This window comes from Girardinichthys multiradiatus, chromosome 18 (genome assembly GCF_021462225.1).
Source record: "Girardinichthys multiradiatus isolate DD_20200921_A chromosome 18, DD_fGirMul_XY1, whole genome shotgun sequence".
Lineage (NCBI taxonomy): Eukaryota > Metazoa > Chordata > Actinopteri > Cyprinodontiformes > Goodeidae > Girardinichthys > Girardinichthys multiradiatus.
In genome coordinates, this window is record NC_061810.1 from 19,583,993 (window position 1) to 19,611,965 (window position 27,973).

A 27,973-nucleotide genomic window follows, 5' to 3' on the forward strand; every position below is an offset into this window, starting at 1 on the left:
TAGGGAAAAGTTGAGGGCTAAAACTAAATACCAAAGTAGATAGAAAAATGAAATGTATTGTATTTTATTGGGAATTTAACTGACAGACCAACACAAAGTAGCACATAAAATGGTGTGGAAGAAAAATAATACATGATTTCCAATTTGCCGTAAAGAAATTGTAAAATGAAGCATTAATATGAAAATGAATATAAAATTGACAGATATATCTATTTAGCCTCTTAGTCAATATTTGGTAGAACCTCTTAATGCTGTAATTACAGTATTTTGGGGCATGTCTTTACCTGTTTTGCACATCTAGAGACTGAATTTCTGCTCATTTATCTTTGGAAAATGTGTTCACTCTTGGAAAGAAAAGCATGATGCTGCCATCACCATGTTATATCATGTGATTTGTGTGTGCAGGGTGATATGCAGTGATAGTTTCCAGGGCATACATAGTATTGTGTGTTCAGGCCAAAAAGTTGTTTTGATTCCATCAAACCTTCTTTTCTTTTCTTTCATATTTGCCGTGTCTTCTATAGGGTTTGAATTAAACTGTAAACATTTTGTACAACTTTCTTTTAACCATGACTTTCTTCTTACCGCTTTCACAGAAAGGCTAGATCAGTAGAATGCATGCCCAATAACTGTCATGTTTACAGATTCTCCCAGAGCTCTTTTCTCTTGTTATTTGTCCGGTTTGGGTCGACAGTCAAATCTTCATAGGATAACGGTTGTGCAACACTTTTTCCATTTTTAGGATGATGAATTGAAAAGTACTCTTTAATATGATCAAAGCTTGGCATTTTGTTTTATATCCTAGCCTTGCTTTAACTTTAAACTTTGCCACAACATTATCCTGGACTTGGTGTGCACCTTAGTGTTTGTAATGCTGTTTGTTCACTAATGTTCTCAAGCAAAGCTCTGGCGCCATCACAGAACAGCTGTATTTATCAAAAGCTACACACAGGTGGACTCTCTTTACAAATTTCATGACTTCTGAAGGTAATTTATCACACTAGATTTTATGAACAGTATCAGAATAAAGACGGATGTGTACATGTACACACCTCAGTCTTATGATTTTCATTTTGTTATTTATTTGAAAATTTCACTTCACAGTTAGGCTCTACTTTGCCTTAATCTATCAAATAAAATCTCAGTAAATACCTTGAAGTTTGTGGTTGCAACATGGCAAAAAAGTTAAAGGGCTAAGAATACTTTTGCACAGATTTTAATTGTTGTTTTTTTAGCCTTATTTCCCCCTTTCTAGTTTTATTTTCTGTGCTCTCAGAGGGGCACCATAACATTTGTATGAACTCTGCAAAGCTGTTCTACATGCTCAGCAATTATGCTTGATAATGCTGATGTAGGTACAAAGCTCTTCCTGACTGACCTTGATACTATTTGGGAAAACATGATGACACTCAAAAACTATGCCTCTTATCAACAGAACCACATCGAAGTGGCATGTCAAAGAGAAAGACAGGTTTACATACTTTGTGGGAAGCTTCTTTTAAGTCACCTTAACGTTAAGTCACCAAGTCACTCTATAGATATGATGTATGATGTTTAAGATATTTGGCGCAGGGATGTGACAATGCATAGACAACATACAAACTATTGAGACAGACCCTGCCAAACTTTGAATATGATTTAGTGGAATACTTACACCAGGAGGCTGGTCCTTGGAAAACATCCCCCAGGTATGATAGTTGAGATCATGTTTATAGGTGGGATGCTCTGTTTCTCCAAAGCCATAGACAAAGAGTGATGACAGTCTAGTTGACACTTGGATGAACATGTCTGAGAAGGTAAAACCTGGCAGAGTGGAGTCCCAGCTAACAAAGGCGATGGAGGACAAAATCAGTGAGAAGCAGGGTGGTAGAGGAAATATTGTCAAAGGTATAAATTTCACCTTCTCTCATTTTGCTTTATGTGACATCATTATGACTGCTGAAAAACAGTAAACTACTTTAGTCACTGACTATGCCAAACTTTCTCCAGCATATCTAATTTGGTGTCAAAATTAAAAGAGTTGAGTCAGCACTGTTACTTATTCTTTCAGTGAAAAATAGGGGTTTTTAGTCAAAACTAAATTCAGTCTTATATCTTACTTAACCAGAGCATTGATTAAACTGCCAAAATGATTACATTAATTATTCACATAATTTATGTAGCACTTTTAAAAGTGAAGCTAAAAAAAAGAACACCTGTAAAAAACAAGAGGAAATATATAAAGATACTCTACAGTGCCTTGCGAAAGTACTCAGCCCACTTGAACTGGTCAACCTCTTGCCACATTTCAGGCTTCAAACATAAAGATATAAAATTCCAATTTTTTTGTGAAGAATCAACAACAAGTGGGACATAATTGTGAAGTGGAATGAAATTTATTGGATGTGTCAAACTTGTTTAACAAATAAAAAAGTGAAAAGTGGGGTGTGCAATATTATTCGGCCCCTTTACTTTCAGTGCAGCAAACTCACTCCAGACGTTCAGTGAGGATCTCTGAATGATCCAATGTTGTCCCAAATTTCTGATGATGATGATAAATAGAATCCACCTGTGTGTAATCAAGTCTCCGTATAAATGCACCTGCTCTGTGATAGTCTCAGGGTTCTGTTCAAAGCACAGAGAGCATCATGAAGACCAAGGAACACACCAGGCAGGTCCGAGACACTGTTGTGGAGAAGTTTAAAGCCGGATTTGGATACAAAAAGAGCACAGTGCAAGCAATCATACTGAAATGGAAGGAGTATCAGACCACTGCAAATCTACCAAGACCCGGCCATCCCTCTAAACTTTCATCTCGAACAAAGAGAAGACTGATCAGAGATGCAGCCAAGAGGCCCATGATCACTCTGGATGAACTGCAGAGATCTACAGCTGAGGTGGGAGAGTCTATCCATAGGACAACAATCAGTCGTACACTGCACAAATCTGGCCTTTATGGAAGAGTGGCAAGGAGAAAGCCATTTCTCAAAGATATCCATAAAAAGTCTTGTTTAAAGTTTACCACAAGCCACCTGGGAGACACACCAAACATGTGGAAGAAGTTGCTCTGGTCAGATGAAACCAAAATCAAACTGTTTGGCCACAATTGAAAACAATATGTTTGGCGTAAAAGCAACGCAGCTCATCACCCTGAACACACTATCCCCACTGTCAAACATGGTGGTGGCAACATCATGGTTTGGGCCTGCTTTTTGTCAGCAGGGACAGGGAAGATGGTCAAAATTGATGGGAAGATGGATGGGGCCAAATACAGGACCATTCTGGAAGACAACCTGTTGGAGTCTGCAAGAGACCTGAGACTGGGAGGGAGATTTATCTTCCAACAAGACAATAATCCAAAACATAAAGCCAAATCTACAATGGAATGGTTGACAAATAAACGTATCCAGGTGTTGGAATGGCCAAGTCAAAGTCCAGACCTGAATCCAATTGAGAATCTGTGGAAAAAGCTGAAGACTGCTGTTCACGAACGCTCTTCATCCAACCTCACTGAGGTCGAGCTGTTTTGCAACGAAGAATGGGCAAGAATTTCAGTCTCTCGATGTGCAAAACTGATAGAGACATACCCCAAGCGACTTGCAGCTGTAATTGCAGAAAAGGCTGGCGCTACAAAGTATTAAAGCAAGGGGGCCGAATAATATTCCACGCCCCAATTTTCAGTTTTTTATTTGTTAAAAAAGTTTTACACATCCAATAAATTTCATTCCACTTCACGATTGTGTCCCACTTGTTGTTGATTCTTCACAAAAAATAAAAATGTTATATCTTCATGATTTGAAGCTGGGCTGCACGGTGGTGCAGTTGGTAGCACTGTTGCCTTGCAGCAAGAAGGTCCCGGGTTCAATTCCCGGTCTTTCTGCATGGAGTTTGCATGTTTTCACCGGGTACTCTGGTTTCCTCCCACAGTCCAAAGACATGCCTGTTAGGTAAATTGGTAACTCTAAATTGCCCTTAGGTGTATGAATGAGTGTGTGCATGTTCGTGTGTTGCCCTGCGATGGACTGGCAACCTGTCCAGGGTGTACCCTGCCTCTCACCCATAGACTGCTGGAGATAGGCACCAGCTCCCCTGTGACCCACTATGGAATAAGCAGTAGAAAATGACTGACTGACTGTTTTGAAGCCTGAAATGTGGCAAGAGGTTGACATGTTCAAGGGGGCAGAGTACTTTCGGAAGGCACTGTATAAAACACAAAGTCAACTGCAAAAAACCCATTGAACAAATAGACATGGTAAAAAATTTACTATACAGGCAGTTCAAAAAAGCATAATACAAAAATGAATGCATATTAAATACAAGTTGTTTTTTTATTTAAATAGGTGAGATTTTAGTTTTAAAATCTCAAAGTATTTCAGTGTTCTGGTTTGGGGTTATGCAACAAATAAGCCCCAGTAGGTGGTCTTAGGCAGTTGAAGGACTGGATTATAATAAAATGGCTTTTGAATTAACTTTAACATTTTACAGGGAGACATTGTAATGTTAAATGTTAAAGTTTGGATCAACTGAAAAACTTTAATGGAGCCATTAGGACACACATTGACAATTTGATAATCGAGACTGCATGTTAAAAAATGCACCAGTTTCTCTGCATCACCTTAGGTCAATAATCATCTGATAGCAGATTGAAACATCAGTTGAAAGAATAAAAAAATGACACCAGTAGCACTAGGTACTAATGTCAGGCTGCCCAAGGTGATCATTTAGAAAGCTACCTAATCACAGAGGTTTATAGGGGTGAGAACTGTAACCCAAGTTCAAGAGTAAAATCATTTGTCATCCATGTAGAATTGTATGTTCCCTAAACAACCCTGTGGGCCAAGCTGCTGATCTAAAATTGTTGGCCTAACAGGTAAATGAAGGTTGATGTCATCTGCATAGAAGTAAAAGTTGATATTAAGCTTCCTGATGATGTCATCCAAAGAAAATTTGTAAAGTCAGAATAAAGAACCACACAGCTCCCAAGAAGGAAACAGCTTTAGTTAGCAAAATATGTTACTACAATGACCCTGTCATTTTATTTACTGAATAAAGCTCAATTTAAGTACAAAAACACATTGTGTTTTTCAATGTGCTCATGGTCTGGAAGAGTAGCTGTGTCAACATAATATCACTGAAAAATATTAATTAACCAAATACTCACATTTGCTGGGGCAGTAAGAGATTAAGAGCCCATAAATTCAGCATACCAGAAGCATCTGTTAAATGTTAAATACTCACATCTTTGTTCCTGTGCTGTCTCTTATGACCTGGATGCCAAAGGGCTTCTGAGAGACTAAGACCCTGTAAAGCCTTTTGCTCTCATCTGTGTCAGGAGTTGAAGGAACTGACAGTGGCACTGGTACCTCAAAGCGTTCATTTGTTGGGTCCCAAATCTGGACACAAAAGGTTTTTTGTGTTAAATGGTATGGTGATATGAGTGTCTTTAAGACAGACACATGCATTCAGAAAAGAAGCCTGGTGAAAGCTGAGCATAAAACAAAATGATGCAATAATGATAAATAAGCACAAACTTTGAACTGAAGCATGTTGCTGGTATGATACCAAATCTGGACACGGAGGTTGTCGACATCTGGTGAGTCTGATCGGCCGCTGCTCCTGTACTTCATATTCCGAGTGATATCAAGTGTGATGCCAGAACTGGTTTCATTACTTGTTGTAACAGTGTAACCATAGTCACTTGGATAGTAACACCAAGGAACCCCCTCAGTAGTACTTTGCTACACAAGGAAACGAAAATAATTTAGCAAGTTAACCGTTTGCAAAATACTTTATTTGCACACTCTATGCGTTACATTAACGCTCAGCTTGGACTCCTGCTTTACTTGCACTGCCATACTTGCACAATGATCACCTGCACTGTTGTACCACTCTTGCATCTTATACTGCTCTATATTTACTCTCACTCACTTAAAACTGTGCACATATATTTATATTATATTGTAGATATGTTTATACTGTTTAATTTGTATTGTATTGCACCGACTACGCCAAAACAAATTCCTTGTATGTCCAAAAACGTACTTGGCAATAAAGCTTTTCTGATTCTGATTCTGATTAACATCACCAAAGTGAATCACTACTCACTTTCCACAGACAGCCCCTCTCCTTGCATTTGGTTTCATCTGCATTCCCCTCTGGATAGCAGTCAAAACGCTGAAGCTCTTCGTTTATTTCCCAATGAATTGTGTAGCTCTCGCCGAGGGTCAGGGACAAGCTGTACAGGAAAAGCACCTGAAAAAATTATGCCAAACATAGTTGTGATCATTTAGACAAGGAGATCAAAGTTAAAGAGCCATCAGTTTTTGCATTAAGTTTACTTTCAGTTATCTATACCAAACTTGTGCTTCAGTATTTGTAATTAAGTATTTGTAATTTGCATTAATTTGCATTCTCTTTGAATCCCTTACATTTGATACAATGCTCCATTGATGACTGCTGTGATTACTGCATTATGCAGAGGAAAGACACGACAAATGCAAAGAAAGGCATGGTCACAAGGTAAAACAATAAGGAATGAAAAAAGTATGATAGAATAAAAAAAGAGGACTTGAACAATAGTGGGAGCTATGTTTTCACTTTTCAAGAGATCATTAAAAATCTCCTCTAGACATGATACCTAAATAAATAAATTACTACCACATGTAAATTGGAGCCCCATATTGAAAAGTCCATATTTATGTAATGATTTTTGGCAACTTTGAGCTACACTGCAGGCCCAGTCTTGGCTTACAAAGACAAATGTTCACGACAAGCCCGAGTTTAAGTTTAACAGCACATTTACCCTTCACCCACAGGAAATGATTACCACAGAGAGTCATTTGATAAATGCATACCTGTGTGAGTGGCTAGAGAGACCTTGAGAATCTACACAAGAACATCTGCAGCTGTGCACACACATGAATGTATTGGCGCATGCATGAACACATAAGTGCACAAAGGAAAACCTCTCCTGCACTACTTCACTGGGGGTCTTTTGATGGTTTATAAACTCTTGGCTTTTGCTCCTAACCATGAGAGCTTATGGTAAAATAAATGCTCTTAGTCATTATCCTTAGTTTATGTTTTCCTGCACACACAAGCACTTTCTGGAAGCTCTTATGCCCCTCAACTAATGTAAATTGTAAATTGTTGTCATTTCTTACAGTTAGAGGCCAACCTTGAAATGCATACGAATGTTTATTTCCAGGTCTATTTGAAACAGATGGCACGGATGTGGCTGTTGGACAATTTATCTATTCTGCATGTCCCAGGCAACAGTAGTGAATGTGCAGTGGTTACTATCAAAGATAAATATACACTCACCTAATACTTTATTAGATACACTTTGCTTATACCACGTTTGACCCCATTTTGCCTTTAGAACTGCATTTACCCACACTTACATGAAAATAAATATCATTGGTGTTTAATTTTCTTTTGTCACACTAATTTTTAATTAAGTAGAGATTGTTAAGTTGAATATAGCACAATTCAGGTGTTTGCAAAACTAGGCATAATTTGGCATACCTCTGACCGCTAGATGGAGGTAAACTATCTATAATAAAACCTTTGGTGTGTGTAGAACATACAGCAACTGGCATTGGCAGCAGACATATATAAGCTTTGTTGTATGGTGGTTTAAGGTCAATATGCAATAATAGGAACACCAACAATACTCAGGTAGAGCGTGGCCAAGAAAATATACCCAAGAAAATATAATTGACAGACACAAGCATTCTACACAGACAACTTGTGCATTTATCTTGAACCATTTTCCTAGCTTGATAATAAAAACCTAATCTCCATCAAAGCCTGAGCGGAAATTCTAAATCCTTTAACTGCCATTGGGGCAGGAGCATGTGGAGAGGGCTCATCACAGTTTTTCTGTAGAAACAAAGCTTAATTTAAATGGATGTAAATCTTTAGCAGAAGCCAAACTGAAATCCAGCTATTAAATGTATGGCAGCAACAATAAGACCAAAGTTAATACATTATTATTTACAATTAAAATGCGAAACAAGTGACAATTTTCTATTGATGAAAAGGTGCCAGAAAAACAAATATTACAATGGGTCAGCACCTAAAACGATGAGGTGAAGGTTGTTGTTACATTTGTTGTTTTAAAGCCTGTTTATTTACCTGCTTGGCTGCATCATGGTCAAAGCTGGAGTTTGGCAGTACTGTAGTTTTGGCTGGACCACCTTCAGTGGGGATGTGAGTCACAGAAACAGAAGTGGGAGGAAGAGGCACTCCCAAGAAAGTTATGTTCTCAAACTTAAGATTATTTGGATCCTTGTAGTCAGCCGTGGTCACTTGTAACGTCAGGTTTCCCTATGATGCAGCAAACAAAACAAGGTCAGTTTAGGTCTCCAGTACAGGTCGGCAAAACACGACAGTTACACTTAAATCTGACTGTACCAGCAGAATAACTGTTGCATGATTTAATTTCGATGAAACAGGCACTGTTACATTTCCTTTGAATAAGCCCTCCCCTTTAGAGCAATGCTACATGAAGAACATTCCCAGTCATACATTAAATATGTAAGCCAATCCTCTAGTCAGTGTGAAGCAGGAACATGGGGATTTTGATCCAGTAGAGGTGTAGCAGAACAACAGGGATTAATCCAGCTTGGTGATCTGGGCTGTTAAAGCTATAAGTCCCTGGGGGCTTTGAACATTAAGTGTCAGCTCCGATCAGATAGAATATATGATCTTATGGCTGTGAAGATACCATGAAATTGCACGTTGTTAAAACTTACATTGACAAAAGAGAACTGGTAGTGGACGTAGTTGCCATTTTCAACAGTATCTGTGAGGAAAGTTAAAATGTTAATAATAACTGGTCCCCACTTGTGTGGGCCTATTTTGCTGTGTTTGAAATGCTTTTATTAGCTCATTCCATTCTTTCAGCTCAAATGAATAAGTGCTTTCATGATCAACACAGTGTTGGCAACACAAACACGTTTGCTAAAAACGAGAAATGTTGCAATACCTCGGGAATCTCCATCATCCCAGAATAGCTCTCCAGCTGCTTGGTTGTTGTCATCAAGAGCAACAATCAGACCCATTGGGTTACGCCGACTGCAGAAAAAATAGTCAAAAACACAATGGCATTTATAAGAATAATACATCTAAAATGCTTCATAAATCTCTAGAAAGGAACATCCAATTAAATGTGAGACATACAGTATAATGATGCAAACATGATAATATGTTTATTAGTACCTGTATGTTGTGGTGACTTCAGGTTTCTGCGTAGGAAGGATAGCACCTCCTCTGATGTGTAGGCCAAGCTTATCAGCAGGTAGATGCATATCAACATGGTTTTTGCGGTTGCTGATACGTTCCATCTAAGTTATTAAAACCAAAATAAGTTTAAGCAGTGTTAAGCTGTGGTCTTTGTATCTTCTAACTTAATATCATAAAACGCAACCCTCAAGGCACTGTATTAGGTGTCCACACTTTTAACAGTTCACATTAGTAATGCGGATCAAAGAGTTACTTATACAGTTATCTATATTTAAGCTGATAACAGTTGTTTGCCCTGATATTTGATCATTTGCAGGTTGCATTATATAGTCAGATTTTTTCCACCTAAACTGCTACCTAACACTGTAAAATCCAACATTGTGTTGTTGTCAAACAAAAAGAAGCTGTAGTTCTCTCTTCCTTTAGATCTGCATAATGTACCAACCCCTGTTCAAAGAATGTCTTCATATGACTATATTGGTATTTTAATTAATGGAACCCTTTCTTTAAAGTCTCATAGTTAAAACCTTTTAAAATGTTCTAATTAAAACAAGCACTTCTGTATTGAAATAATTTTTTGTTGCAACTACGTTCTTGCCTTACATTGATCATTATTTATCTGGATGTAAACCTATAAACCACCATTGCACTTTATGCTCTCTGGTTTACTGGCCTTCAGCGTGCACACAAACACTATTGCACTGGTATATTTTCATTCTTATTATATTTCATTCCAAACAATATCTGGTTTCAATGGTACCCTTCAAGGTGAAGAGAGTGGCTACATACATCTACAAGGGTGCCCTCTAAAAATAGGAGCTCTGGGCTTGCTTGTAATTGCAATCTTTAGATCAGTTTACTTCAGTTTTACTTAAACTCCAACATGTGCGGTAACAATAGCAGGATAAAACTGTGTTTGCTGTTATTGTAAATAAATCTAGATCTGTGTGTGTCAATAAACCTCTGAAGGGGTTTCAAAAACCAGCTAACTATTAAATACAAAAAAGGCAAGGTACAATCAGAGACTGATGAATAATTTTAACCTTGGTTTTTCTGCAGCAACAGTTTGACTCATTTTACTCTTTATTGTTCTCAGACATCTTCATAGGTATTCCACAAAAAGCACAAAGTTTTAAGAATGACAATAAGATAAGTGAGTGACTTAATTAAATGTTTCCTTTTTTTTCAATTTCTTACTAGATTTTACACCCTTATTCTTTAAAAATCTGACATTGTTAGTCAATATTGGTGGATTTAAAATCAAATTAAAAAGAAAACCATAACCAATGGGCAATAATTGCAACCATGGTGAAACCAGTGATAGGCATTTTTTCTTTCAGCATTCTATAATCCACATAAATGGCACAATAAAACATCCCTCAGTCTGAGTTCAGGTTTAACATAAGATTATAGTGGAGTGGAGTTGACCTTGCTGGTTATCTTCATGGCAGCATGTGATTTCAAAAGCAAGAAGTCTGATTTATCTGCATCTAACTGCAATATTGCAACACATTGTTGACTTAGGTAGAAAATTTTCCTCTGATGATTTTGTGACCTGTCTTCCACTTGGCTTTCATGCCTGTCTTGCTATACAGATTACACTCATTTATTTAAGACATGATTGCAGCAATGTGTCCCTTTAGCATCATATAGTTTTGACACAGAGTGCCAGGATCTGAACATCTGCAAGAATGCAAACTGTTTGCAAAATGTGCTGCAAAACTATTGTAAAACTGCAATTTAAAATCTACCGATTTCCCATCTTCAATTCAATTAAATTTCAAATAGCACAGATTTACAACAAATTCAAATTCAGTCACATACATTCCCAATTGAATCCTAGTTACAAAATAATGCAGTCAAGTTCAGTTTATTATTACAATTGGTAAAATGATTTCTATCTAAGGAAACCAATTTGATTGGCTTTTTAGCAATCACTCCTCTTAAACAAGCACCTAGCAACAATGGATAGTCAATTGCATAAGGTTATGTTTGCAGCCATCTACAACTAGAGATCAAAGAAGACAGAGGCGGAAAACACACACAGAAAAGTGGTGGTCTAGGAATATTTTATGCGAAATGCTTAAACTCTTCTTAAATGTATGAACATTAAAATGTTGCTAAGATTTGTCATCCTGTTTATGAGAGATGCCTTACCACGTCGCTTTTCATTGCATTGGTTGATGTCTGGCCATTTACAGAAATGATCTATATATATCTTGACTACTTTTCACAAACAGACTTGTCCCACAGGTTTTTAACAATTTTTCAGCTTACCAGTAAAGTGATCAGATAACATGTTAAATATTTATATTAAAACCTATAGGCATGGCTAGGTTTAGTTGTTATGTAAGTTAGTAGTCTAAAGTTTTACCCTTAATGGGCTGTTGTTCTTTTTATGTCAGCTAGTGATTGCCCAACATTAGGGGTCTGCAACCTGTGGCCTCTAGAGTCACCTAGGTTATTTACCCCCTCTACCGTGACTCCTAATGATTTTGACCAAAAATTATACAGAAATTAGCAATGATGTTATCTATCATTATAGCCTTTCTGTCTAAACCATCTGCATAGAAATACCACAACATGATGCAACGAATAGTACAAGGGGTGTGCTTTTCTTATTCATAACCTTTTTACCATTAAGCTACAATTATCTTTAATTAACGTCTGATATCTTGCTTGAAAATGTATAAAATGAGCAACAATTGACCTTACTCTTGAAAAAAGTGTGGTTTCTCCTTGCTTTCAAAGCTTAATATTTTACTTTGTCCTAAATCTTAAAAATATAATTAAATGTAGTGTAAATTTTTTCGAGATCAAAATACTAAATACTAAAATATCATATTTAAACTTTAGAAATCATTTGTTTTTCAAAGTTCAAGTAGCTTCAGCAGTGCTGCACAAATATTTTGTGGGAATGAAGGCCAACATGGCTCTTTGGTTTTAAAGGTTTCCGAGTTTACTGTCAGACTCTAATAGCTTGTTTTGGATAATGACATTTATTACACGGTATTTAAAAAGGTTTAAAAGCTTCTGAAATATTGAGACAGTAAATCAAAATGTTTGAGTAAATTATAAAGAATAAATAATGTGTTATATTTTGCAATATATCGCTACATCCTATGAGTATTCAACTCTTTTCATTTAGAAAGAGTAAACATTTCTGCAAATTTTTCTTATTCCTCTTGTCTTTTTGCTTTCTGCACCCCACTCTTCATTTCTCAGAGGATCCTTACTCTTCATGGTTAATTTCTGATCCCCAGAAGAATGAATCCTCAGAGCTGTCTGAAACAGTTTAAAACACACTCCTCTCATTCTTCTTCTACCTAATTCCTATTCCACATTCTGTTTTTCTCTCTTGTGGTGCTCTAATTCTTTTTTTTTATCCCATTTTCATCCATTCCCACTGCGTGTGTGTCTGTGTGTGTGTATGTGTACGTGTTTTGCTTTACAGTATGGGCATGTGTGTGGGCTGGGAGCTAGTGGAGCATCTATAAGCAATTTAGGATCCTATCTTCTCATCATTTCTGCTTTAAGGTGGTCTTATTGAGCCTCATCTTCTCGTCTCTTTAGTTTTACTGTCAAAGTGAGTCATCTCTCCACTTCTCCAAAATCTGCAATCCTCATCATCTTCATGTTTTTATTTATTTTTTGTGTATCTCTTGTTTTCTCCTCTGTTTATGCAAAGCATTGTTTTGCTTCTTGTTTTATTATTATTGAACTCTATCCCATCTGCATTCTCTCCACAATTACTTTCTTTTTTCAGTTTTTAGTGCTCCATTTCTGAAGCTTGTTTTTCTTTCATGGTCATTTTCACTAATATCAAAACTCCCCCACTCTTCCATCCTCCTACCCAGATAATCACAGGGGACCAACCAGGACAAGGGGCCAGCAGCACAACACCCAATCTAATCGCTCATCTGATCAGTGGGCGCTTTACATCACTAGTGTGACGCCCAAATAGCGTCCCAAAGGAGTGCGGCACCTCTTTTATCTCTCTGTCAGTGAGACAGTCTATCTCCTACTTGTCCCCTCTTTTTCTCTATTTCTGTCCTAAGTCTAATTGTTTTAGTTTCTCCATCACAAGCAAAGAACTCAAGGCAAATACTTTTATGTGAACCATGTTCTTCGTTTATGCTAAACTGGAGCATGATAATACAGCTGTATTGCCATGAATCATGCTGAACTTTTGAATCTGCAATTTTGATGATTTTTAATTAGGGTTGAATGTTTCAGGTCATGTTCTCATGTTCATTCTTATTACATAATGTAAAATTGAAACTAGATTGTCCAACATGAAAAATATGCAAATTTCTTTGTATGGCCTGTCAGTCATTGTTTTATGATAGTTACTGTGCACTACTTTGAATAACTTTCATGATGCAGTCAGTAAAGATAGTTCTGTCATCTTTTAAAGCAAACACTTCAGCAACAATTGCAACTGAAATACATGCAGCTATTCCAAGTGTAAATGTTTCAATGTGTGAAGGTGAAATTGCAGTTGCTTTCAAAAGTAGTTATGTAATAATACAATATTTATATTTGGATTTTATGTGATAACACCACATAAAGTAGAACATAACTGTAAAGTGTAGAGAAATTGCCCCATGGTATAAAATAAAAATAAAAAATCTGTAATGTGTGGGAATGCCTTTGTATTCAATAATTTCTAGAACTATATTTCGCTGCAATTGCAGTCACAAGTCTTCTGAGGTAAGTCTCTACCAGCATTGCAAATGTTGGACTGAAATTTCTGCCTATTTATCTTTGCAAAATAGCTTAGGTTCAGTTAGATTGGATAGAGAGTATCTTTGACATCAACTTAGCAAGTCTTGCCACAGATCCTCCATAGTACTTAAGTTGAGACCATTCCAACACATGGATATCTTTGATCTAAACTATTCCATTAAAGCTCTGGATGTATGCCAAAGCTTGTTGTCCTGCTGGAAAGTGAACCTCAGTCTCAATCTACTTGAAAGACTGTGGTGGGGTTCCCTTTCTTTACTGAAGAAAAGCATCTCCATAGCCTGATGCTGGCACCACAATGTTTCATTGAGGGGATGGCATGTTCAGGATGTTTTCCAATACCCATTGCATGTAGGCTAGGTCGGTCAATTATGGCCTCATCTAAACAAGGCACTTTCTTTCAAATGTTTGCTGTGTCCCCTAAAAGGCTTGTGGTAAACTGTAAATATGACATCTTATGGCTTTCTGTCAACAATAGCTTTCTTTTTGACACCCTTCAATAAATGCCTGATTTTTGAAGAGCACAGCTAATAGTGGTCCCGTGAAGAGATTGCCCCACTAGAGCTGTGGATCTTCATTTACTATGGGCCTCTTTGCTGCTTCTCTGATTATTGTGATAATGTTCATTAGCAAACATTTGAGGCCCTAAGAACAGCTGTATTTATACCTTTTTGGGGCTATCAGATTAAGAAAGAGCTGAAGAAAAATGACCACCCAATTTTAACCCTACTTTATGTTGGTCTATCACATAAAATTATAATATACATTAAAGATTGAAGTTGAAACACAAAATAATGCAAATAATATATGGTATTAATAGTTTACCAAAGCACTGTAAATACATTGTGAAACATAATTGACTTATTTTGTGATGCTTCTAATGGAAAATTGGTGAAGATTTGAGAATATTCTTACCGTTTCATAGTCATACCACACTGCATCTGGAATATATGCCTTGATTATGTCCGTACCCTGCCAGGAAAAAAAAGGACAACATTTTAAATACGCCCATTTGCGCACTTATTGTCTCTAATATAAATCTTACACTGAATGGCTCTGATATGTGGGGTAGAAATCAATACACGTCAGTCCCTCGTTTAGTTTAAAAGTAAACCTGTTTTGATTTGTATTTGTGGTTGATAATACATGCTACAGCTTACCATTTCAATCCCGACACTTTAATCTTATAAGGCTTAAGATGAGGAGAGAAGCCATATTATGCAAATAAAGGCAGCAAGGACACAAAAATCCTTTTGCGAAAGAAGAAGATAAAATGTCCCCATCTAGGAAAGCCATTTTAGAACTGCCCATCACCTAATATAAAGTTTTTTTGACAAAGCCCTTGTCACATTTCATCTAGGGTGCTATGCCGCAACAGATGACGGAAAAGACAGCACCTAGAGACGACTGATAGGTGACAGCCTTTGATGGCTTAAGGTGGTGCACAGACAGGGGCAATCAATAGACATACGCCGAGCCCTTTGATAGCATTGTCACTTCGCTGTTCTCTCTGACAGTGCAGAACAGAGGGAAGAGGAGAGATAAACACAGAGGGCACAGCAAAAGGAAAGGCAAACTGCATGTCCTTCCCAGGAATATCAAATTGTGAAACACTCTGTGTCAACTGCGGGGAGACAAAGATCATTTCCAATAAGCACCAGTGGCAAAAGCCACCTTTTTCCGTCTGACACTCAAGTTAAATTGTCTCTGCTGAGGTCTTTTGGTTTCAACCGGAGCAAATTTATACAGAAAACATGTTAGTTATCTAATTTTCAAAACTTTGTTTTCCAGGTTTTTGAATATAAACCTCACTAGCCACTTTACTAGGTACACATTGGCAGTACCTGGCCGGGCCACCCTTTGCCTTTTTGTACTACATTAATTCTTTGTGGTGATTGCATCACACGGTTGCTCAACATCCATTAAATGATTATCCTGTACCATCCCAAAGGTGCTCTACTGGATTGAGATTTGTTGACTGTGGTGGTGACTGGAGTACAATAAAGTCAATGTCATAATTAGAAAAAACAGTTTTAGCTTAACTGAGCAATGTGACATGACACATTATCCTGCTGGAAGCAGCCATTAGAAAGTGGGTACACTGTGGTCATTAAGGGATGGACATGCCTTGGCCTTTAAACAATGCTCAAATGGTTATAAAGTGGTTATAAAGAGCCCAAAATGGGGCAGCAAAATATCCACCACACCACTACACCATTACCAGCTGTCCTACTGACTTATTAGTCCTTATTAGACCTTGTTAATTCAATTCGAGTCTTCTCTACTGGTATTTTGGGAGTTAGAAAGTGAAACACCACACCACTACACCATTACCAATTGTCCTACTGACTTATTAGTCCTTATTAGACCTTGTTAATTCAATTCAAGTCTTCTCTACTGGTATTTTAGGAGTTAGTGAAACGCTCTGGAACCAGTGATCTAAATGGTCAAACATGCAAAAGGGCCAACATAGAAAAGTGCAAAACATTAACATTTGCTTACAAGTGGACACATTTGGAAAGGGTAAATTATGATAAATAGATTGTTCTATAAGGACCTTTAAACCTAATTAAATCACATAATGCAGCCATTGGGGCAACATTTGCAGTTTGACTCTGATTACCTGTCACAAGTACTGCAAATAAATGCTCCCTTTATACCTCCACATATTAGCATAGCATATCACTCACCCACTGATTAATGGAGAGGCTTTGCAAGATGTAGCCTGGCTGCTAATTATAATTAAAGGGGACGATGTGAAAGACATGCATCTTTATTTTTTAAGCTGAATTAGCCAAAAGGTAAGATTTGATCAGTTGGGCCAAAGATTTGCTCTGGCAGAATGACCAGATACTAGCCTCGATAGACAAAGCTACAGACTGAATGTGTTAGAGTGAGTTAAAGAGAAACTTGATGCAATGGAATGTGATCACAAGGGTAAGTTGAGAGCAGCTGATTAAGAGAATTCCGATGGGAGCCAACGTTTGATTAAAGGTTGAGTTGAAAAGAAAAGGGAGTTATTGGCATGAAGGCAGAGTGGAAAACAGAGGGGACAGCAGAGAGAGGTGGTACAGGAGTTCCTCTTGGTTTATCACAGAGATCAAGGTTATATCATGCATTAATTTGAATGATATACAAAGAGCAACTTTAGAGAAATGCATAGATGGACTGTGTGATGAATAAAGAAAGACAGAGAGAAAAGAGAATAAATAAAACATAAAAGGGAGACACATTTGTTCCACACAGTGGATGCTCGGGTCTTGTCCTGAACTGAACCAAAAGATCACAGCTCAGAAACTCCTTCATACTGCATGCAGGATGGATGTGATTGTAACGTAACTGCTTGTCTGGACATCCATGTTGAAACTTGCTCTTTGATACTTGTACTACTAGATACTCGAAGAATGGCAACAGTTGAAATCAGATATTTACATGGATTGGATAAAAATACCTAATTTTCTTTTTCATTATTTTACAACATGCATGTTTTGAAACTCTAAATCACTTTCATGTGAGTTTTCAAGCACAGTTGTCTTGTTTAGAAAAAGGTAAACTAGGACCCTATCAAAGTACATCAAACCACACTTCTTGTCGGCCCATTAGTAGGCTTACTAGGTTACAGAAAACAAGTTATTTATGTATTTTGTGTTCAAAGGCCTAGATTATGTGTAATTTACGTCTTGATTAATCTTGACTTTTACAATTTTACAAACATAATTTATGAAAGCTGCAATGACTATATCACTTATGATATAAACTTGCCACATTTACCCTGTTCCCTCATTTTATTTTTTTAGCAGCGCTTATGAAATATTTAGATTTTTTTAGCATTGTTAATGAATCACTGCTATGATACAATTCACTCCGTTATCTCAGGCAAGTCTACCACTTTCATTTAAAGCAGTTAAGGGGAATTAAGAATCTAACAGAATTGCATTGTCAATATATTTGGGAAAATACTGTGCCGTCCTTCCAAAAAACTGTCTTTTACTAGTTTTGATTTGGGTAAAATTGTACCAGCTGTCACTTTTTATTTTCAAGGGTAGAAGATTTTGTGGTTTTTTGAACACCCTTATTGAAAGACTAAAGACTGGCTTCGTCTAAATGGTGTTAGCACATTGGGTGTGTTGCTTAACTTCTGATGTACTTGGAAATAATGCAATGGTTCTTTCTTTTCTTTTATGTTTTTTTTTTCTTTTATTGCTTTGATATGGCAAAAGTAGACATTGTGATACAAATGCAGCTATGTCCCTTTTGCCACTGTTTGGAACAATTAGACCATTTTAAATTTGTTCTGCATCTCCCCACAAGTACTTGTACTACAGTACTTTAGATGTGAAATTGCACAGCCTTATTTCTTTTTTGTAGACAAATGGGACACACATCACTAGAAAAAATTTTGGTTCAATGTTTTTTTAGGTACACAGTCATAGAAGAATAAGGAGTTTTCCATTTAAATGTTGGCCCAAGGCTTTGATTTTGTCAAAACAAATAGCTAACGGTATGCAATTTTAACTCTGGTCAACAGTTGGGGAGACAGTTTTAAATTTGAGCTTTTTGCAGAAATAAATCTAGTGAACAAAATGACAACAACAACAATAATAAGAATAAAAATAAATAATAATAATGATAAAAATAACCTGACTTTATTGCAAATGCATACTTGGTGAAAATGATTTGTTTTGAACATAAAGCTGTCACAACTTCCCATTTTGCTTATGGAGCTTAACGCTAGGAGTGCTGCATTTGCAAGCTGTTGAAAGCATGTCACCACCAGACAAGGGCAACATGATGTGCAAGTTTTGAATCCATTTCCTGAATATGTTTAGCTAATGTACTGGAAATTCATTCATCACAAATCCTCGTAATCACAAGCAAGGTCATTAATTCCCTCTTTGGATAACTTTCATGACTGATTTTTCTGTGTATTTAATTATCAGGGCACAGCGATGGAAAGCAATTACTACTTAAGAGAAGGAAAATGAATGGTTTGTCATAATTGATACCACAGTCATATTTCCTGACATGGTATTTCTTTTTCCAGCTGGTCGGCTAAAGCTGGATTGTATCTGCATGAAAACAGGCTGTGAGAGGATGCATTTATCTTCTTTCAAGACTATTTTGTGTGGTCAAATAACATCCTACTAAGTCACCCTCTGACTCTTCTTTCTCTTTGCATTTAGCACATCACCAACTTTAAACCATTATACACACAAGCCTTTTTTTTACAAATAAACTTTTCCACAGTCACGCTGATTGAAGTTACACTCTCCCTGGCCTTACATAAATCCAAATAGCTTTCCACTTCTTTGCAATGCACCAGAGGGCATTCTAAACAGCTTATAATTCAGATCCATTTGACACGACAGCAATTACCTTACGTGCTTATACATATATACTGTAAATGTAATCTCACACATACACTCTTTTTTTAAAACTCCGCACACTTTTATGTACACACAATAACATGCATATTATACTAAAACAAACAGGACCATACACACTTCTATCTGTGGTACTAATCTTCTAGTAATGAGGTCAGTGCTCTCATTAGAGCTGAAAGAAAAGAGGGAGGGTTTGAAAGAGAGATGAACAAGGGATGAGAAGAGGAGAGGGCAACAAAGAAAATCCCATGTCATGTTTTCTCATGAGAGGTCATGGTTTGCACGTATAAGTAGCTGATCATCTCAACTGCAGGATATTTCTCTTTTTGTAGCAACCATGTTTTTTTTTTTTCTTTTCATGCATGGGAGATAATACATCTGCATCTGTAGGATACAAGACTGTCCATGGATGTTTTGTGCATTCTATTTTTTTAATATTTTTATTTTGTCTTTGGAATTTAAATAACTTTGTTTCTGAACTGACCGGATCAAGCACAGGTGTGATGAGCAGATGTTTTCCCCAGAGAAACTGGTGATCCACTTCCCAGGTGTTGGAGTCAGAGTAGAACCTTACAAGAGAATAGGTGGTAATTTTGCAAAAAAAATCTGACATTGTTCATGTTTTATTAAGATCAATACCCATCCTCTTTCCACTTAAAATCAGAGTGAAATTTACCTTCAGACAATTTCTCATTATAAAGGTATTCCAGGTTTCATTACTTTCTTCATAATGCTTTTTTACATTCACTTCTATCAAATCAAATGATTATTTGTTGCTTATGTCAGTGTTGCAGCCTGAGTCCATTTTAATCAACATTTTTAGGGCATTCAGCTTGAAAAGCACTAAGTTTGTTGTGGACATTCAGAGTTGTGGAACACGGTTAATGGCTAGTTTTAAGGATTGCTGATTGTTACTATTCAGAGACCAATCATTTGCACATTGTTTTATTATATTGAAGAAGAATCCACAAAGTAAGTTTAACAAATATTTTTGTGTTATCTCCACCACTTTTAATATCTGTTTTTTCTTTAAAAATATGTATTTTTTTCTTGGCACACCTATAATATAATACAGTGAAACTTTACAGTAGCTTTACCAAGTGCTCTTAAGGGGTTGTTAAAATAACTACAGAAAGGGAAAGGCTTAGTGCATGGTTTCTGTAAGTCATTGCAACATATTTGCAGCAAGAAACATTCAGTTTATTAAAAAAAGGAATAAAACAGATATTTAAGTAATCAAATGTAATTAAACAGGCTGAAAAACTGCTTCAGAAAAGACTGAAGCTGAGTGGAAGACGATAAAACATTAGGCTACTTTTATTAACACTATGAACTCTATAATAACATTATTTACATATTTGTTTTTGTTTTCTCTAAAGTATAGCCAAAACTACACAAAAGCCACAGTATGACTTGGCTGCAAAAGAACTTGACATAATGAATGACTTACTCATGTACAAGAGGACGTACAACGGTCTCCCCTGTGGTGTGGGCTTTGTAGAAGAGTGTATAGAGGTAAGGCAGGAGAGTGTAACGTATCGTCAGGTAATGCTTGGAGCTCCTCAGCAGCACTGAGTCGGCGCCGTAAAAAGCGGGATCCTGGGGCTGGAGGCAGAAAAACAGATTAAAGTGTTGGGGTTGATGAATGGGAGTGGATAAAAAAAAGAAAACAAAGATTTGTCTTTTACTTTCTGGGGAATACACTGGAAATAGATAGGATGTGCCAAAGAAACAACTTGTTTGAATAAGGCATAGGAGTAACTGGATTGGGAAATTGAGTAAAACAGGTCAGGAATATAACCGCTTGCTATGATATGTAAGTGGACCATAAATTCTTATATAATGGGAAAAATTAAAACAACCATTATAGATTTAGCAAAAAAAAAAAGGGCAACAAAGTGCAGTATGATTTAATTTCACTACAGTGAGTGAGGCTGATTAGCTGCTAACAGGCCATGCTTCTAACATCCAGCCAATCATTTCTGCCCTCAGCACCTCCAAGAGGCTGATGAGCAACTTGTGTGAGGTGTCTGTATCTGCCTGGTCTTGGGAGCATGGGCATTTGATGAGGGCCATGATTAGGGCAAAGTAAAGGTCACACATTAGCTGTTATGTTGGTGGGAATAGTGCATCAGATTCATCATCACCATCTTGTCCCTGACCTCCAGCAAGCACTAACCCTCATAACGTAGTTGAAGAAGACACCGTAACTCCCCCCCCCCCACCCCCCCACCCCCTTCCACGCACACACATCCACCCAAGTCCCATTTTAAGACTTGCTATTTTCTGCAGCAGTGATGAGCATGGAAATGTAGCTTAAAAAGTCTAGTTAAAGCATACGCTTTACACAGTGCTTGGTGTTTGACATTGGCTCTTCTCACATGTTATATGTGTCGACAACAAAAATAGTTAAGTTTTGGTAAGGAGGTCAGGATCTTCAGGAGGTTTTGTGCTGTTAATAATTAAAGGTCTGAATAAATCACATCCAACGGCAATGAACTATTGCGATCAAGCTCTCAGGCCTACAGTATATATGTACAGTACTATATATACTATGTACAGTATATATACTGTATATATATATATATATATCTATATATATATATATATATATATACAGTACAGACCAAACGTTTGGACACACCTTCTCATTCAAAGAGTTGTCTTTATTTTCATGACTATGAATATTGTAGTGCTTCACACTGAAGGCATCAAAACTATGAATTAACACATGTGGAATTATATACTGAACAAAAAAGTGTGAAACAACTGAGAATATGTCTTATATTCTAGGTTCTTCAAAGTAGCCACCTTTTACTTAGATTACTGCTCCACACACTCTTGGCATTCTGTTGATGAGTTTCAAGAGGTAGTCACCTGAAATGGTTTTCACTTCACAAGTGTGCCCTGTCAGGTTTAATAAATTAGATTTCAGGCCTTATAAAGGGGGTTGGGACCGTCGGTTGTGTTGTGCAGGAGGTGGATACAGTAAACAGCTGATAGTCCTACTGTATAGACTGTTAGAATTTGTATTATGGAAAGAAAAAAGCAGCTAAGTTAAGAAAAACGAGTGGCCATTATTATTTAAGAAATGATGGTCCGTTATTACGAACAATTGGGAAAACTTTGCAAGTGTCCCCAAGTGCAGTCGCAAAAACCATCAAGCGCTACAAAGAAACTGGCTCACATGAGGACCGCCCCAGGAAAGGAAGACCAAGAGTCACCTCTGCTGCGCACGATAAGTTCAAGTCACCAGCCTCAGAAATCGAAGGATAACAGCAGCTCAGATTAGAGAACAGGTCAATGCCACACAGAGTTCTAGCAGCAGATACATCTCTAGAACAACTGTTAAGAGGAGACTGTGTGAATCAGGCCTTCATGGTAAAATAGCTGCTAGGAAACCACTGCTGAGGATAGGCAACAAGCAGAAGAGACTTGTTTGGGCTAAAGAACACAAGGAATGGACATTAGACCAGTGGAAATCTGTGCTTTGATCTGATGAGTCTAAGTTTAAGATCTTTGGTTCCAACCACCGTGTCTTTGTGCAGCGCAGAAGAGGTGAACGGATGGACTCTACATGCCTGGTTCCCACCGTGAAGCATGGAGGACGAGGTGTGATGGTGTGGGGGTGCTTTGCTGGTGACACTGTTGGGGATTTATTCAAAATTGAAGGCATACAGAACCAGCATGGCTACCACAGTATCTTGCAGTGGCATGCTATTCCATCCGGTTTGTGTTTAGTTGGACCATCATTTATTTTTCAACAGGTCAATGACCCCAAACACACCTCCAGGCTGAGTAAGGGCTAGTTGACCAAGAAGGAGAGTGATGGGGTGCTGCGCCAGATGACCTGGCCTCCACAGTCACTGGACCTGAACCCAATCGAGATGGTTTGGGGTGAGCTGGACCGCAGAGTGAAGGCAAAAGGGCCAACAAGTGCTAAGCATCTCTGGGAACTCCTTCAAGACTGTTGGAAAACTATTTCAGGTGACTACCTCTTGAAGCCCATCAACAGAATGCCAAGAGTGTGCGGAGCAGTAATCAAAGCAAAAGGAGGCTACTTTGAAGAACCTAGAATATAAGACATATTCTCAGTTGTTTCACACTTTTTTGTTCAGTATATAATTCCACATGTGTTAATTCATAGTTTTGATGCCTACAGTGTGAAGCTACAATATTCATAGTCGTGAAATGAAAATAAAGAAAACTCTTTGAATGAGAAGGTGTGTCCAAACGTTTGGTCTGTACTATATATTTATATATATATATATATATATATATATATATATACACACACTGGCCCCGCTCCTGGCTTGTATAATTAGGATAAATGTCGCAGTGTTTTAAGAAGAGATTGCTGTGTGTTCCTATAAAGTACATTCCATAAAATTGTTCAACAAATTCAATCAAACCCCAACATTTTATGTTAATTTTTCATCATGTGTTGAATAAAAACTTTAACAAGGCATGTTTGATAACCTGGCACATTCAGTCTGTAGATAGGCCAATTGAGCTATGTAGATAAATAATTATCTTTTTATTTTGTATTGTATTAATCAACAGATGTATTAAAATATACAGGTCCTTCTCAAACAATTAGCATATTATGATAAAGTTCATTATTTTCCATAATGTCATGATGAAAATTTAACATTCATATATTTTAGATTCATTGCACACTAACTGAAATATTTCAGGTCTTTTATTGTCTTAATACGGATGATTTTGGCATACAGTTCATGAAAACCCAAAATTCCTATCTCACAAAATTAGCATATCATTAAAAGGGTCTCTAAACGAGCTATGAACCTAATCATCTGAATCAACGAGTTAACTCTAAACACCTGCAAAAGATTCCTGAGGCCTTTAAAACTCCCAGCCTGGTTCATAACTCAAAACCCCAATCATGGGTAAGACTGCCGACCTGACTGCTGTCCAGAAGGCCACTATTGACACCCTCAAGCAAGAGGGTAAGACACAGAAAGAAATTTCTGTACGAATAGGCTGTTCCCAGAGTGCTGTATCAAGGCACCTCAGTGGGAAGTTTGTGGGAAGGAAAAAGTGTGGCAGAAAATGCTGCACAACGAGAAGAGGTGACCGGACCCTGAGGAAGATTGTGGAGAAGGGCCGATTCCAGACCTTGGGGGACCTGCGGAAGCAGTGGACTGAGTCTGGAGTAGAAACATCCAGAGCCACCGTGCACAGGCGTGTGCAGGAAATGGGCTACAGGTGCCGCATTCCCCAGGTCAAGCCACTTTTGAACCAGAAACAGCGGCAGAAGCGCCTGACCTGGGCTACAGAGAAGCAGCACTGGACTGTTGCTCAGTGGTCCAAAGTACTTTTTTCGGATGAAAGCAAATTCTGCATGTCATTCGGAAATCAAGGTGCCAGAGTCTGGAGGAAGACTGGGGAGAAGGAAATGCCAAAATGCCAGAAGTCCAGTGTCAAGTACCCACAGTCAGTGATGGTCTGGGGTGCCGTGTCAGCTGCTGGTGTTGGTCCACTGTGTTTTATCAAGGGCAGGGTCAATGCAGCTAGCTATCAGGAGATTTTGGAGCACTTCATGCTTCCATCTGCTGAAAAGCTTTATGGAGATGAAGATTTCATGTTTCAGCATGACCTGGCACCTGCTCACAGTGCCAAAACCACTGGTAAATGGTTTACTGACCATGGTATCACTGTGCTCAATTGGCCTGCCAACTCTCCTGACCTGAACCCCATAGAGAATCTGTGGGATATTGTGAAGAGAACGTTGAGAGACTCAAGACCCAACACTCTGGATGAGCTAAAGGCCGCTATCGAAGCATCCTGGGCCTCCATAAGACCTCAGCAGTGCCACAGGCTGATTGCCTCCATGCCACGCCGCATTGAAGCAGTCATTTCTGCAAAAGGATTCCTGACCAAGTATTGAGTGCATAACTGTACATGATTATTTGAAGGTTGACGTTTTTTGTATTAAAAACACTTTTCTTTTATTGGTCGGATGAAATATGCTAATTTTGTGAGATAGGAATTTTGGGTTTTCATGAACTGTATGCCAAAATCATCCGTATTAAGACAATAAAAGACCTGAAATATTTCAGTTAGTGTGCAATGAATCTAAAATATATGAATGTTAAATTTTCATCATGACATTATGGAAAATAATGAACTTTATCACAATATGCTAATTTTTTGAGAAGGACCTGTATGCTGTCAGACGGTAGCCAGCTTCCACCATTAAAGTAAAACGGCTGCTTTACAGAAATGACTCATTTCTGACCAGCACATCCAGCTAGGCTCACAGCTGGAGGTGAGGACGTACAGGTAGAAAAATAAATTAGTCCCATCCATCTGTTGTCAGTGGGGGGCTTCTCAGCTGAAACTGTCTTGATATTTTACAACATGCTGGTATTTCGTCCGCCATATGGCACATCATATTATTCTAATCTGACATACTTCAGCAGAGCTGTTACATTTTGCTTAAGTGTAAAAGCTGCAAATATTGGTGTGTGGCGTGTGAATCTGCTTTTTTTTTACTCTGGTCCCCAGAGAGGCTATAATGTTCAGCACCTGACATTTCAAAGTTTTAAAGCCTACAATCAGAGGTCCCACTGCTCTCATTTCATAAAGCAAATGTACTAGTATTGGTGTACAACAATCTCTGTGGATAAAGAGAGTGGTTTATGTTTTTAACCACCTGGAGTTTATAGCACCAATATCGTGTTATAGAATAACGGGTATACCCTGCAGCTCTTTAGACCAAACAGGGTCAGTGCAGTACGTAAATCTAAAAGTGACACTCAAATAAAAGAACTGCAGGACAAAATGCCTTTACTATACCTTGTAGCCCTCAGCGTTGTGGTTCCGACTGAAGGGATAGAAAGCCCCAACCTGCATCCAGCGACGGCACAACTCTTCACTTGAGTCATCAAAGAATCCACAGATGTCAGCTCCAATCTGAAATGCACAGGAGGAATGCCAGGTTGACATTTCACTAGAACCTGCGTTGTGTGTCTACGTATCTCCATTATATTGTTGGACTGGAAACAGAGAGCTGCAAGGCCATAAGACAAACTCAGAGTAATAAACTCTGTGGATCCATGCTGTGGATTTCCAGTTTGATTTATTAAAATGAAAAATCTAAAGGTTACGGACATCAGTCTAAGCACCTGCTATGAGAAAACACCTCAATCTGGTGTTTAATAGATCTCCTGGAGTGTAAAAAAACCGGCACCAATGGGTGCTTGGCCACAAAATTCTCTTTTAAAATAACTTAATTCAGTTGAGATTCAATCGCAGACTAGATGTGAGCAAATCAATAGCACAATGCAAACTCCTGCTCCTTAGTCTGTTCACAGACACTCCCTGTTTTCTTTTTTGTACGACTGGGCAAATCTTACTGATTGACAGAATGAGAGAGAATTGGTCCAAATTCTATATTTTCCTTCTGTCTCCTTTGTTTGTGAAGCATGCATTTATGTGTTTGCTGAGGCTTCTAAAATCCGCTTGACAGAGTCCTACCAGGAGTAGTTGGCATCTGTAAGACCACCTGATGTGCACAGCTGGAGGAGCATGTGTGTGGTTTGTGTGTGCAGTTAGCTTCTTGTTCTTTTCTCGCTACTGTTTTCACTTGGTGCTATGGAGAAACAAACACTTGGATTGTTAGTGGCAGTCTATTTCTGCAAGTGTGTTTGTTGTGAGATGCTGTTTTTATAAAGTAGGTAATGGTAGTCTTCCAGACATTTTAATGGATGTTATGCTCGATACTCTTGCCTGCCTTACTGTCAGAAAATGCAGTGTGAAAATCGTTTAAAGGGCAGAATTGACGATGCACAAATTAAATTAGCATATTAGTATCACTGAATCATTAATTTATTTCATAAATCAGTAAGTTCATATTATTTGGTTTCATTAAACACAAAGTGATGTTTTCTAAGAGATATTTTTGTTGATTTTGATCATTAAAAAATTGTCTCTATGATTTTTGTTTTTCATAAATTACTGCATCAGTGTGGCATGGCATGAAGGCCATCAGTCTGTGGCTCTGCTGCTGGTTTAATGAAGCCCAGGTTGTTTACCAGTGTCCATTATCTCCACAGGCCAAGGAGATTTCCTTGATTCAGGAGAGGCTTAAAACAAGGAACATGACAGCTGCAGCACATCTTAAATGTCTGTGTGGTGGCTGTTGAAACATCTGACACCAACCACAGTCCATACCTTCTGAAACTCCTCCAAACTCTTGAATGGGTTTCACTTCCCAAATCTCTAAAGGCTGCTGTTGCAACTGATGTAACTAATTTTTCCGCTCAACTTTCCAATAAGATGTGTGTACACATTACTCTAAACACCTAGCTAGAAACAAACTTTTGTGGCTAACCCTTCCTCGTAAAGGGAGTCACTGACCGCTTGACAAGTGTCAAGTCAGCATTCGTCTGCATGATTGTGTAGGCTATGGTATCACCATAACACCGCATATTTGTATTAGACATAGTTTGTTTGGACTTGTGTACAATTCAAATCTTCTGAGGGTTACCAATGTAAACAAAATGAACAGTAACAAACTTCATATATATCACTTAATGTTAACTGAATCTATATATGTTGACTTTTCCATGATATTCTAATTTACCGAG

At 37.9% G+C, this 27,973-nt stretch overlaps 1 protein-coding gene across 2 annotated transcripts in view; it reads right to left on the bottom strand.

Annotated features, from left to right (window-relative positions):
* Positions 1-27,973, bottom strand: part of si (sucrase-isomaltase (alpha-glucosidase)) — a 78,759-nt gene that overhangs the window by 30,442 nt on the left and 20,344 nt on the right. For both annotated transcript variants that reach the window (XR_007042501.1, XM_047392806.1), the window contains exons 16-27: positions 26,181-26,297; positions 20,809-20,963; positions 19,843-19,927; positions 14,890-14,946; positions 9,205-9,329; positions 8,972-9,060; positions 8,739-8,788; positions 8,119-8,310; positions 6,085-6,231; positions 5,511-5,717; positions 5,218-5,372; positions 1,655-1,823 (exon numbers count right to left, since the gene is read on the bottom strand). Coding sequence is in view for 1 of the 2 variants with exons in the window: in XM_047392806.1 (XP_047248762.1) it covers positions 1,655-1,823; positions 5,218-5,372; positions 5,511-5,717; positions 6,085-6,231; positions 8,119-8,310; positions 8,739-8,788; positions 8,972-9,060; positions 9,205-9,329; positions 14,890-14,946; positions 19,843-19,927; positions 20,809-20,963; positions 26,181-26,297 (1,548 nt within the window). In the remaining variant the exon portion in view is untranslated. The remainder of the gene's footprint in view (positions 1-1,654; positions 1,824-5,217; positions 5,373-5,510; positions 5,718-6,084; positions 6,232-8,118; positions 8,311-8,738; positions 8,789-8,971; positions 9,061-9,204; positions 9,330-14,889; positions 14,947-19,842; positions 19,928-20,808; positions 20,964-26,180; positions 26,298-27,973) is intronic.